Source organism: Rana temporaria, chromosome 5, assembly GCF_905171775.1.
Source record: "Rana temporaria chromosome 5, aRanTem1.1, whole genome shotgun sequence".
NCBI classification, from domain to species: Eukaryota; Metazoa; Chordata; class Amphibia; order Anura; family Ranidae; genus Rana; species Rana temporaria.
In genome coordinates, this window is record NC_053493.1 from 370,991,143 (window position 1) to 371,005,832 (window position 14,690).

Genomic DNA, 14,690 nt, shown 5'->3' on the forward strand with positions numbered 1-14,690 from the left:
CCGATCTCCGTTCCCTGCGACGTTACGACGCACGGGAGCGGAGATCGGCGCCAAATTCAAAAACGTAAACAAACACTATACATACAGTATACTGTAATTTTATAGATTACAGTACTGTATGTAAAAAAAAACACACCCCCCTTGTCCCTAGTGGTCTGTCCTGTGTCATGCATGTTCTTTTATATAATAAAAACCTTTCTTTCTCCCTGCAAACTGTAGATTGTCCATAGCAACCAAAAGTGTCCCTTTATGTCAAAAATGGTTTTAGAGCAGCTAGAAAACAGCGATAATAAATTATAATCACTTGCAGAATTGTGCGATAGCGATTTGTGGGGAAATTCGTCATAAATAAATAATAATAATGACAGCAACAATTCTGCAACTGAGCAAATTTCAGTGATTTTGAGTTGATTACATTATTGAATAATTGTTATTATAATTATATTATTATTATTTGTTATATTTATTTATAATTATTTATTATATTATAATTTATAATTTTGTTTTTTTTTAAATGTCATACCCGGGATGCCTATTAAACTCTGGTTTGGTCAGATTTAAGTGAGTTATTCCTAAGAATTACAGGCCTACAGTATAAAACGCCAAATTTCCTTGCAAATAATGGTACCGCTTTCAGCATGTTTTTTCTGAAAAAATCATACCGCCAGGGAGGTTAAAGAGATCTTGTCACTCTCCCCTGAATGGTCAAAGTGATAGGGTCTGTTTAACATTCTTGTGAAGGTTGTTTAAGCATATGGAGGAAGAGTTTGGAAATAGAAGGATATCTCTGATGCTTTGTCAGTGAACAAAATAGCTACTGGTCAGTGAACCGAACCAAACAGAATGCTTCTTTAGTTGGTCATGGTATGCCTTGAGAAGGGTGCATATAGAAATTGTATTTTCTTGAACTGATCATAGCCAGCCAATTGAGGCTAAAGTAAGACCAGTTTCTAAGTCAGAGTACTGAAGCCTTTGGACCAGAATGACAGTCAAAAATATAGTATTTTTGCAAGTGAAGGTCAGCTATGTCATCCTTTTTACCTTCTAAGGACAGGTTTACTTTAAACAGTTGAGCTTCCTTATTGAAGTGGTCCTACTCTAGGGTGGTTTCAAATAATCAACATTATTGAAGAGTCCTCTTTTATGCTGATATTGAGGCTTTGGGGGGCTCCTTTTGTTTTTCAGCAGCAAAGTTTGCACAGCCACTCTGGTCACCTCTGGTAAGGTCAGATTTTAGGCTGGATACCAATGTTATGTATTGTTCTTGGTTCGATCTTAAAATGATTACCTTTTGTATCGTTTGCCCTACCCTGTTAGGTTGTAAGCTCTCATGAGTAGGGCCCTCCTAACCGTCTTGTATTGTATTGTATATTAAAAGTGCTACGCAAACTTTTGGCACTGTATAAATCCTATATAATAATAATAAAAGGCGTTTGTATCTGTAAATGTATCAGGGGTTGGTGCTGAATGCAAGGCTGAATTTGTCACCCAATAAACATGTCACCAGACAAAAATGCATGTATAGCACCATTTCTCTTCATTTGCTGTCAGGCTTCCTAAATAGTCTACAGTGGTAGCTAAGGACTGCTGGAGTAGAGAAATTATCCTTACAAAACCTGAAATGCTGGGAATTCGATGTCTAAGTGCCGGTTCAAACTGATATAGTGCGAATCTGATGCGATTTCAGTGTGTGATTTCTGTTGTGACAGGTGCAAATTTAATGTGATTTCTGAGGGAACTGGGCATAGCTGGAGATTGAATTTCCACCGCACCCACCCTAAACTCACACTGGACTTTTTTTTAACTGGATCAAAATTGCACCGAATTGATGTGAATGGCCTTCATTGGAAACTACACTTTTTTAAATGACACGCGAATCTATGCTTTTCAGGTCGCATCTGATCTTTATAGAATTCGAATTAGTGTGAACCGGTACTAAAACAAAAGACTTATTTGATGTCTAAGACAAATGGGTCGGTAGTATTATTGTTTCTTTCACTTCCAGTGTCTGTGGCTCAGCACATTGTGTTTATGGGTGTCATCACACAGAGATAATGTTGCATTACTACTACTAATGAAAAGGGTAGTCTGAAAATACCAGTTAACTTTTAATTAGGTTTCATATCACTTACTGAAGGTCATTAAAGTATTTTAATTGCAGATAACCGATCTAAATGTGCACACATCCCATTAGAAAATTCAAAGGCAGCACCTGCAAAATGCATGGAGGCTTCTGTTTGGTAATAAATTAAATACGTCAATAGGTTTTAATAAAAGGTATGTAATGAATAGCGAACAGTATGAAGATGTGAAAATGGGACTCAGTGAAAGCAATTTGGAGAAGTTTTTTCAATTTTAACTCCTTGCAACCTCCCAAATAGTAAGCAATTGTGCTGCAAGTTTGAAAATAACTTGCTAAGCTATTGCTAGACTTGCCAGACTTCACAAGTTTGTTGCACAATTGCATTGCATGACTCCAGATCAACTCTCTTTGCAAACATTCTGCAAGTCTGCCACAAGTTCTGATTCAGTTACATTTGCTATAGTCATCCCACTACAACAGAGGTCACTGTGGCTGAATTTTCATGCTGCAGAATTGCAGAGCTCTTGCTGTAGACTCACCAATGCAACTTTGCTCTTGCTAGAGACTTGCCATGCACATTTGCTACAAATTGGAAAAATGACAACTAGAATGTGTGCTTCAAGTGCTCTGCAAGGGTACAATTTTTCAGTGAAAATGTGCAGCAAGTTAACAAGACTTAAAGTTCAACACTGCCACAGATTTGTGGCAAGTTCTCCTTGCAATCTGGGAGCTTCTTCTAATTCCGCATACACACCATCACTTTATGTTTTGAAAAAAAACGTAATTTTCTGTGAAGTAAAAAACGACGTTTTTGAAACTTCAATTTTCAAAGACGAAGTTGCCTACACACCATCATTTTTCTCACAATGTTCTAGCAAAGCGAGGTTACGTTCACCACGTTTTTCAATTGAAGCTTGCTTCATAACTAGCTTCTGGGCATGCGCAGGTGTAAAAACATCGTTTTAAACAACGTTTTTTGCTACACACGGTCAATTTCTGTGAAGTAAAAAATGACGTTTTGAAAAACGACACATAAAATTGAAGCAAGCTTCAATTTTTTTGGTCGTTTTTCAGAAGACATAAAACAACGTTTTCCCCCACACACGGTCATTTAAAGTGACGTTTTTAAAAACGTCGTTTTTTTTACATCATTTTTATATTATTCAAGTGTTTGTGTGGTTTCCTCTAGGTACTCCCAATTCAGCTAATCAGCCTCTAACTTACCTGGGTCACTGCCCACCATATTCCTGGAAGATTCAAGTCTTCTGTGTACTCTTGGAAGTCTTCTTCCAGCACAGCTGCAGTTTCTATGTTGCCTGGGTGTAAACAACCCGCTGAAAAAGCATTTTTGGTTAAATTTGGTTTTGAGGGTTGAATACATAGATTTTTCGAGGGAGCTTTGACCCGTGTCTCAAATTTTTCCCCAGTGTGGGTTAGATGGCGGCACTCTAATGCGTAGTACACACTATCAGAAAATCGGGAGAAAAATACCGCTTTCCGAGCGATCAGAAGAAAATCTGATTGTTAGTATGCAGCTTTTGAGAGCTGATCACAACAGTTCATGCGGAAATATACGAAGGGACAAAACATGAAAATCATTCTCGTACGCTACCAGAAAGTGCAATTTTAATTTACCATATTTATCGGAGTATAACACGCACAGGCGTATAACACACACCCTAACTTTAAGAGGGAAGTTTCAGGAAAAAAAACTTCCACAGCCCCCTGCGTATAACACGCAGGCACAGTTTACCCTCTATTTTCAGAGTAAAAAAGTGAGTGTTATACGCCAATAAATACAGTAATCAGTACAGTATTCGTCTGAAAAAAACAAAAACGGAAGACCAAGACCACGCATGCTCAGAAAAGAGAGAACACATTACATAACTTCTGAAGTTGTGTTCTGTCGTACACGAATTTTCGTAACTTTAACCACTTCATTTTCGATATGAGACTAGCATGCAAACCCCCCCCCAAAAAAAACGTGTGTACGAGGCATAAGATTGGTTAGATCGGTTATCTGCAATTAAAATACTTTATTGACCTTCAGTAAGTGATATGAAACCTGATTAAAAGTTAACTGGTATTTCTGACTACCCCTTTCATTAGTAGTATGCCAATGAAACATTATCTCTTTGTGATGACACCCATAAACACAATGTGCTGATCCACAGACACTGGAAGTGTCAATAAGACTTCTTGCTCTGGACATCAAAGAATTATTTTGCTCTAGACATCGAATTGCCAGCATTTTAGAGTTGCATTCTAATCACGTCCATCCAATTCACATTATGGAATGAATAAAGAGATGAGGGTCAAAGCTTTCTGGGAAAATTTATATAAATAATCTTCAACTCCAAAAACATAATTTATCCGAAAAATGCTTTATTTTGGAGAGGGTTCATATTTTGGCTGTTGTCATTTTTGATGTGCCTTTTTTGTGTTTGTTTTATTACTTGGTCCGTATTTTGTTAATTGTATTAAATGTATAGATGTGTAAATTAGCCACTTGAAGCAGGCACGCATTTCTACATTGCTGTCAGTGAGGTGACTGAGAGGACCAGTAAAGCTCAACAATAGTGTAACATCACCACTGTTCACCACTCACTCCAGTGATGGCTGCATGGCATTTCTCAGGGTGGGTTTTATTATGATGACAGTAGTCAACCTTGGCTGTGCATCAGTGTGGTTGGTGTCTCCATTGGGAAAGTGCGGGGCAGGGTGACAATGCGTGTGAAGAGTGAGGAGCCACGGACAGAGCTTTGTCACACTATAACAGGAAGTGCCTAAAAAGGGCAAGAAGAGAGGGAAAACACCAACAATTACAAAAAACACTAGAGCGGGGGTCTCCAAACATTCTAAATAAAGGGCCAGTTTACTGTCCTTCAGGCTTTAGGGGGGCCGGACTGTGCCCACTGAGAGTAAATAATACCGGATCTTTGGTATTACAGGGAGAAATTGTTGGTGTCATTGGGAGGAATTGTGCCCTATTGTTGATGTCAGTGGAAGGAATAATGCTCCATTGTTGTTGTCAGTGGAAGGAATTATGCCCTGTTGGTGTCAGTGGAAGGAATAATGCTCCATTAATGGTGTAAATAGAAGGAATAATGCTCCATCATTGGTGTCAGTGGCAAGAATTATGCCCCATTGTTGGTGTCAGTGGCAGGAATAATGCCTCAAGGGCTGGATAAAGGCAGGAAAAAGGGCTTCCATCAGCTTTTTATTGTTTGTGTCCCTGTTGTAGATTTTCTCTCACTTCCTGCTTGATACAACCATTTTCACGAGTGCAGGAAATCAGAAACCTAGATATCAGTAAAAATCTGACAACGGATCTAATCGTTCCCAGCTTTATTTACAACAAAATTTTGTACCGTGTTTCCCACGAAAAATAAGCCCGGATCTTATATTAATTTTGGCGATAAAAGACACAATAGGGCTCATTTTCAGGGTAGGTCTTAACATGTAATCTGCTGTCTTCTCTCCCCCTCTCTCTCCCTGCCTGACTGGAATCCCCAGTGTGAACCGAGTTTAAAATGCTTGTAAAATCCTATAATCCACTCTATGTGTGTGTTTCTGTAATATAATTGTGCCAAATACCTTCATTATAGCGCTGCTCTGCACTTGTGACCCACCGGAGTTCTCTTCTTCTTTGGGGTAGGGCTTATATTGCAGCCCGCCTGGAAAATAAAGATAGGTCTTACTTTTGGAGTAGGTCTTATTTTTGGGGAAACACAGTAGTCTTAACTTGTGATTTGATTATAATTGCCAATATCATAGCTACATACATAGTACAGTGGTTATAGAAAATAATCACCCCCCCCCCCTCCTTTAAAATACTCACATTTTGTTGCTTTGTAGCCTGAAATGAAGACCGGAACAGTTTTTGTTTTATAAGTGCAACTTATAACATTCAAGGGAAAGATTTAACATGTCAGACAAATAAAATAAAAAAAAACAGTATCACTGAGTTGGAAAAAAGGATCCTTATGTCAGCATTTTGTCTACTAACTTTGTACATCTAGACTTTGCAATATTTGCCCACTCTTCTTTGCAGAACTGCTCAAGTTCAGTTAAATTTGATTGTGACTGTTTGTGTACTGCAGTCCTAAAGTCATTGTTTACAGCTGTATTGGATTTCAGCCATACATTTTGTTTGGTGTTGAGGCTAAATAATTCAATTTTAGTCTCATCTGACCATAACTCCCTTTTTGCGTTTAAGGTGGTCAGATGAGACTAAAATTTAATTTTTTTTCCTCAACACCAAACGATATGTCTGGCAGAAAGCCAATACAGTTCACCATTCCCACAGTAAAGAATGGAGGTGGCAATATCCTGTTATGGAGGTGTTTCTCTGCAGAAGGGACTGGAGTACTTGTCAGTATATAAGAACAATTGATGGGGCAAAATACCATCCAATTCTTGAGGAAAATCTGCTGCCCCCTGCCAGAAAGTTGTCAATGGAAGAAGGTTTATCTTCCCAAGGTTGACCCAAAGCACATAGCAAAAATGACCACAGTGGTTGAAAGAGAAGAAGATGAATGTCTTTGCATGACCCAGTTAGAGCCCAGACTTAAGCCCCATTGAAAATCTGTGGAATGACTTGCAGTCCACAAATGGTTACCATCAAATTTAACTGAACTTGAGCAGTTCTACAAAGAAGAATGAACAAATATTACAAAGTCCAGATGTGCAAAGTTAATAGAAACATATCCTAACATACTAAAGGCTGGAATTAAAGTAAAATGTGGTCCAAAAAAATACTGACACAAGGGGGTGATCCTTTTTCCAACTCAGTGATTCTGTTTTTGCATTTTTATTTTTTTCTGACAAGTTGGTGTTTATCTTTCACTTGGATGTTATAAGTTGCACTAGCAAATACAGCTGGATAAAACAAAAAAATGTGCCTGTCTTCATTTCAGGCTGCAAAGCAACAAAATGGGTATAAAAAATAATCACCCCCCAGCCCCCCTAAAATAATCACACTGTATGTAACTATGATTTTGGCAACCATAATCAAATAATTGGTTACCAATATCAAAAGATATTCTTTACCCCCCAACACGTGTGCTGGTTTCCTGTATTCACCACATTTAGAGAGTCTCTCTATATCATGCTGGGCATTTAGTCTAGCTGGTGTAAGAGTTAAATTAGATACTCACTGGTTTGGGTTTCCTACCATCTGGCTGATTATATTATCGGATGTGTATCCCTTGAGAATTATCAGGTCCTTAGAGCTACAGCTGTGAGATAAACTGCTAAGAAGTCACAAGAGGTGTCCTTTGCACACTGAAGCATTTCTCAACACTTGTTTTTTTGGGACCACCACTTTCCTATATTTATATATTTATTTATTATATATAATATATTTTTTTGCACGTATTCTATGCTGACTTTGCTTGACTCTTACATTTATTTATTATATTAAGTCTATATATGTATGCATTATTTATTTGTTTGTGTATAGTGTGGCACTCACTTTTTTGTAATTTATGTTTTTCTGAGATATTTGTTTCACTTATCTATCCAGGCAGAGATCTGAAATATTTGGTAGTCTATATAGACACTTTTTTATGCATATAGGGCCAGATTCACAGAAGAGATACGACGGCGTTTCTCTGAAACGCCGTCGTATCTCTCAGAGTATCTATGCGACTGATTCATAGAATCAGTTACACATAGATAGCCCTTAGATGCGACAGGTGTAATTGTCTTACACCATCGGATCTTAGGATGCAGTACCTCGGCCGCCGCTGGGTGGAGTTTGAGTCGTATTCCAGCGTCGGGTATGCAAATGAGGTTTTACGGCGATCCACGACGGTTTTTCGCGTTTGTTACGTTGTTGCTAGTATAGTTTCCCGTCGCAAAGTTAGTCGTCGACAGAGCGGGAGTACCTCTTGTCTTTACATTTAAGAACAGAGGTTAATTGTTAATTTCTGTACCATCTACTGATCACAAATTATGATTGCAGTGAAAAAGAATATCAGGGTTTTTGAACTAGGTATAATTAAATATTACCACATTATACAGCTAATGTCTTGAACAATTTTGACTTAAATTATGTGAATAATTGTTGAATTCATGCGGATTTTTCTTTTTCTTTTATTACAGTGATAAGAACAAAAGAAGAACAAAGACTGTGAAGAAGACATTAGAACCCAAATGGAATCAAACATTTATGTACTCTCCAGTTCCTCGGAGGGAGTTTAGAGAACGGATGTTGGAGATTACACTTTGGGATCAAGCCAGAGTTCGAGAGGAAGAAAGTGAATTCTTAGGAGAGGTGAGTTAACTCTTTTACTGTTCTGATGAGGAAAGAAGGATTCTGTCTCCGTTCTATACTTGTACCATTTTTTTTTTTTTTTTTTCAATCTGACCAGGTTTAACGTAATTTAAAATTAAGCACTGAAATGTATACAAGTAACTAACTGCAGAGGGGTTCAATGTGTCCAACTTCACTTATAAATCTTTGTAGACTGTAGTGACTGAGTACTGCTTGGACCTTGAAGAAGGGGACATACCCCGAAAGCTTGTCCTGAAAAATGGTGTTAGTGCAAATAAAAAAAGTATCACGGACAGTACTCAATTTTCTCTAGACTGTAGTGAAAAGATATGTTTTCTTTCAGCAGTCTAGCAATGAAAAATAAAAAAAAACAACAACTATAACTATAAAGGAATTGTATATTGACTTATTTTTTTCTTAGCATTGGCTGGTTGGTTCATGATCCTAGTTTTTGAAGTCTCTACATTTCTGCTGGTGTTCTACCACATTTCCGAAAAAAAAGAATTCTTCTAAATTTTTTCTCCCTTTTCACTTATATCTAAACTAGCAAAGGTATGCACTTGTTACTTGAATGAGCTGAATACAGAAAGGTACGGCACTTCATTGGTTCAAGCATAAAAGTATGGATTGTTACAGTGACCATACATTTATCACTCATTTATATATTTGGAAACAATTATATAGATATGTGTTCTGGTTAAACAGGGGAGCAGTGAGCAATAAGACTCAAAAAGGGGCATTGTCTCCCATTTTCTAGAGAAAAACATTATTCCTATTAAAGGGCATAGGCCTCATACACACGACCGAGTTTCTCGGCAAAAAACAGCAAGAAACTTGCTGGGAGAATTTTTTTTGCAGAGGAAACTGGTCGTGTGTACATTTTCGTCGAGAAAACTGTCGAGGAACTCAACGAGCCAAAAAGAGAGCAAGTTCTCTATTTCCTTGACCGGAATGGAGAAAATTGGCTTGTCGAGTTCCTCGACAGCCTAACAAGGAAAACGATGTGTTTTGCCCATCGAGTTTCTCGGTCGTGTGTACGAGGCCTCAGTAATAAAATCAGGTCTATGAAGATATTTATGCCACAGGACAGGGTGAATGATTAGTGCAGTAGATATTAGGAAGATAAATTATCTCTTATTATACACTAATGGCCGTAGGTAGTAGTAGAATTGTTAAAGCGGACTATAGGAGTTTAGTAGTCGTAACCCCACGCCCGGGGTTAAAGAGAAAAAAAGTACACTACCGGTGAAACTGTCCACTCTTGCAAGATTTGGGATCCTTAGCTTTTCTAGGATTCCACAGTAAGGCTGAATGATGTCAATGGCTCCCAGACAAGTGGGCCCTTGTCTAAGGTAATATCTAAGGTTGATGCGCCTAAATGCGTTAATGCATTCCACTGGCCAAAGTAAAGGAAAGTGTTACTAAACCCAGGACCTTGCATTCACTATGGATAAAGGACAATTCGCAACTCCACACATGCTCTTTAAATCAGTCCAAATTTATGGAATCTCCATAAAGATAAAAGTACAGCAGAGGTAGACGCGTTTCAGCAACAAACAAGGCCGTTGTGGCTGAAACGCGTCTACCTCTGCTGTACTTTTATCTTTATGGAGATACAATAAATTTGTATGTATGGAGTTGCAGATTGTCCTTTATCCATTCATCACTTTGGCAGCTGAGCAACTGCACACCCTGCACCCGACAGGAAGAGTTTCATTAATTTGGGGTAGTAGCACCTATCTTTGTTGTATATGGCCTGCATTCACTATATCTGGTCTCCCACAGTACACAGAACATGGAAATGCAATTATTTTAGTAAATATAAACTGCAGAATACCTTTTCTCATCAGCAGTTAGAGTATAACAAGCATGCTTTACTATATATGCAGACTGATTTTACTGTTGTAGGCTTAGTAGCAGATTAATATTCTGGCCAATGGAATCAATTAATGCTCAAATACTTGACACGCTTAAACGCTTCTAAACACGTGTGCAATCCACGGTTTTAGGAGTGTTTTTTAAGCAGATTTTCTCCTATCCAGAGTTCTGGCGTTCAGAGGAGAAAAACAAACGCTCCATGTACATAAGGCCTTAATGTGGATAATAAAAGGAAGGAGCAACAATTTACAACCTACTGCCCCCTAGTGTGTGTTAGTAAAAGCCTAAGCAGTTTTTATATGGTTCCAGGGAAAAAAGCTTTTTCCCAGAGTGCTAAAAACTGAAAAAAAAAAATTCCCTAAATTATAAAATTAAATTTACAAATTACATTTTGTAAGAAATTATCTTTTTTTTTTGCAGAAATGCTGTTGTATCAGTTGTCTTCCATTAATTTAGCACTCTGCTTCCAGATCTTAACACATTGTTCATTATAATTTTAGTGCACAGGCCTAAATGTCAAGCTCCTATAATTAGATCGTGCTAAACTTTTAGATTCTCAGAGCAAATGTCGCTGTGGTGATAATCATTCTCCTTTTCTTTTTTTTTATTTAAAGTTCTCCTGTCTCTAAATAATAGAATGGTTTTCATTTTCCAGTCAGGTTGCCCATACGTTGGGTAAGCTCTTTCATAGGTCACCTGTTGATATGTAGGAGTAAATTAAAGCTTAAAACAACACATGACAAAGAAATTCCTTCTTAACTTATAATAAACACACTTGGAAATGTTTATTTTTAGCCTTGAATTGCTACCAGTGTTTCATCCAAATTCCTGGAGCCCTGATTGACGAATCTCTGTGGAACAAACACCTACGCACTTTGATTTTCTTAAGAAACTCTAAGTACAGATACAGACTTAGAACTAAACTCCAGGCAAACTGCTAAATACACGGATAATATATATATATATATATATAAGAGAAGTTATACCTGCCAAGGGCTTTGAATTTTGGTCTATCCAGTCCTGAGATTTGCACACTCTGCCGCACAGCACAACTTTGTATGATCTTTCTCTGCTGTTCACATGGACTTACTAGAGTGTACACCCGTGCAAAGACTGTAGCTACCCCCGGGCCGGGACAAGGGGTGGGTGGTAGGGGAAGCTGCCCTGGGCACAGTGGTATCATGTGAGAAGTGGGGGTGGCAAGAGGAGGTGGGGGGGGGATTTGTGTTGAGTGGGAGAAATTGGGGGGCAACAGGTGGTAAGAATTGTTCTAGGAGGGGAAATTTGGGGAAGGGTGCTAGGAAAGGTGATGTGGGGGTGTTTGTGTTCGGAGAAAGGATGTTAAAAAGGGGGATGGGATTTTTGCTAGGAGAAGATTTTTTTTTGGGGGGGAGGGGGTTGTTAGTAGGGATGGTTTGAGGGTATTTGTGCTAGGAGGGTAAGTTTTGGGGGGGAATATTTGTGATAGGAGGGGGATTTAGGGATTTGTGCTGGGGGGGGAGTACTGTATGTGTATTTGGAGGGGATATTTGTGCTAGAAGGTGATTTTTTTTGGGGGGGGGGATTTGGGGAAAGAGGATATGAGCTGGGAGGGGGTTGGGGAGGCAAAGATTTTTGCTTGGGAGGGGGTATTTCAGCAGGGGGTAGATTAGGGGGTAAGCTTGTGTATCAGTGCTCAATTTTCTATTTTCTTTGGTGGTGGGGGGGGGGGGGGATTTTTGCTAACACTTCATTCTCATACATCTTGAGGGGGGCACAGTTTGGCATTTTCGCCCTGGGCTCTAGATGACCTTGTCCCGGCACTGGTTACCCCCATGGGGCTGCACAGGTGTTCCTCGCATCCACATGTAGGCAGTCTTATGTCAGTTGGGACACAGCAGCTGCTCCAATTTGACATCTGTGGAGATGTCAGAAACCATGAATCAGACCAAGACAGAAGTACAGTTAAATCACACGTGTTTAATAATAAAAAATAAAAAGGTAAACAGAGTAAGCGTAGTCAAAACATAGCCAGAGTTCAGTAACCGGATCGGGTAGTCGGCCAAGCCAATGTCCAAGAGCCGGCGATAAAGGTAGACATACAGCAAGCAGGATCTGTAACCAGAGGTAACATCAATCAGGCAGGTCTTCAACAGGAGTGCAGGAGAATGTCTCTTGTGATGTTAACACAGACGAAGGCAAAGAGCAAATGAACTGGAAGGCTTTAAGTAGGCAGAGCTGACAAGCAGCATCATCAACAGGTGGATCACTGTGGAGAGATGGGAGCTGGCAATTAGCTGACAGCTGAGCTGTCAGCACAGAGAAGGAAGGGCTGAGCCCAGCCCTGACAGTACCCCCTCCTTAATGATCCCCTCCCCCTCAGAGGACCACCGGGCTTGAGGGGAAAACGTTTATGGAAATCACGGAGGAGGACAGGGGCATGTATGTCCGAGGATGGGACCTAGGAGCGTTCCTCCGGACCATACCCCTTCCAATTCACCAGGTACTGTATGCGCCCATGGAACCTACGGGAGTCAACAATGGACTGTACTTCATACTCCTCATGGTTCTCAACCTGTATAGGGTGAGGACGTGGCACCAAGGTGGTAAAACGGTTGCAGACCAAAGATTTCAATAAGAAGACATACAACTCATTATTATTACACGCATACTGGAAGGAAGGTCCAACGTGTAAGCCACTGGGTTTATCCTGTGAAGGATACGGAAAGGCCCAATAAACCGAGGAACTTCAAAGAAGGAACATGAAGTCGGAGGTTGCGAGATGACAGCCAGACCCTGTCCCCGACCTGGTAGGAAGGTGCAGGCAGGCGTCTGCGGTCAGCATGGAGTCTGTACCTCTCGTTAGCCCGTCGCAAAGCCTCCTGGACTTGCACCCAAGTGGAACGGAGATGTTACTCTAACGCAGGAATACTCTGAGGAACAAACAAGTCAGGCAACATGGAAGGTTGGAAACCATAGTTAGCCATAAACGGTGACAAACGGGAAGCAGAATTCAGAGCGCTATTGTGAGCAAACTCCGCCCAAGTTAGGAGGTCTGACCAGCTGTTGTGATGGTCAGAAATATAGCAACACAGGAATTGCTCCATGGACTGATTGGCTCGTTTTTTTAGTAGATGAAATCTCAGATGTGAGCACTCCTCTCACAAATTCACACTAAATTTGCATTGAAATCGCACATGGCAAGCAAAAATCGCAATGCAAATTTGCAACAAATTTGCAGCTCTTAAGTGTGAACCGGGGCTGAAGGAGTGCACAGGGCATAAAAAAGGTATTGTTATAAAGTAAGTGGCGCTGTCAGTGACATGCAATCAAATGCTAGCTGCCATTTCTTTCTGGAGAGATAATAGCCAAAATCGAATTGGTTGCCATGGAAGTACATGTCGTCTTTCTTCCTGATACTTTATTTGGCCTTGCTTTGTTATGTAAATTATTCTTTAATCTTTTTAGGCCTGCTAGTGAAGCAAATGCTATTTTGGAGCAAGTCGTCAATTAGATATGAAAGCATTTATGTCATTTATTACATTTCTCAGTGATAATCAGTATTTATCAAGCCATGATTTTTTTTTTCAAGATATACAGTAGCTTGATTCCTGACACACCACACTTCTGAGCTGTACTGTGAACTTTTTATTGCCAAAGGACCAAAACTTTTTTGTATTTCAGAGATTTCTTTTTCACAAATATTTTTTTCTATTACATATCGGATATTAGATACAGTATTTGTGATTGGCTAGATAGGGCTTCAGCTTGGTAGCAGATGTAAATACATAGATTTTTTTCTTTTAACCACTTAAGCCCCGGACCATATTGCTGCCTAAAGACCCAAGGTGTTTTTACAGTTTGGGACTGTGTCGCTTTAACAGACAATTGCGCGGTCGTGCGACGTGGCTCCCAAACAAAATTGGCGTCCTTTTTCCCCCACAAATAGAGCTTTCTTTTGGTGGTATTTGATCACCTCGGCGGTTTTTATTTTTTGCGCTATAAACAAAAATAGAGCGACAATTTTGAAAAAAATGCAATATTTTTTACTTTTTGCTATAATAAATATCCCCCAAAAACATATATAAAAATTTTTTTTTTCCTCAGTTTAGTTTTTTCTGGTAAAAAAAATCGCAATAAGTGTTTATCGATTGGTTTGCGCAAAATTTATAGCGTTTACAAAATAGGGGATAGTTTTATTGCATTTTTATTATTATTTTTTTTTTTTACTACTAATGGCGGCGATCAGCGATTTTTTTCGTGACTGCGACATTATGGCGGACACTTCGGACAATTTTGACAAATTTTTGGGATTTTTGTCATTTTCACAGCAAAAAATGCATTTAAATTGCATTCTTTATTGTGAAAATGACAGTTGCAGTTTGGGAGTTAACCACAGGTGGCGCTGTAGGATTTGGTGTACACTGTGTGTGTGTTTACAACTGTAGGGGGGTGTGGCTGTAGGAATGA

At 39.3% G+C, this 14,690-nt stretch overlaps 1 protein-coding gene across 8 annotated transcripts in view; it reads left to right on the top strand.

The window, feature by feature from the left end:
- Window positions 1–14,690, top strand: part of RIMS2 (regulating synaptic membrane exocytosis 2) — an 830,084-nt gene that overhangs the window by 522,370 nt on the left and 293,024 nt on the right. For all 8 annotated transcript variants that reach the window (XM_040354833.1, XM_040354825.1, XM_040354826.1 and 5 more), the window contains one exon: window positions 8,192–8,363. In XM_040354833.1, the coding sequence (XP_040210767.1) occupies window positions 8,192–8,363 (172 nt within the window). The remainder of the gene's footprint in view (window positions 1–8,191; window positions 8,364–14,690) is intronic.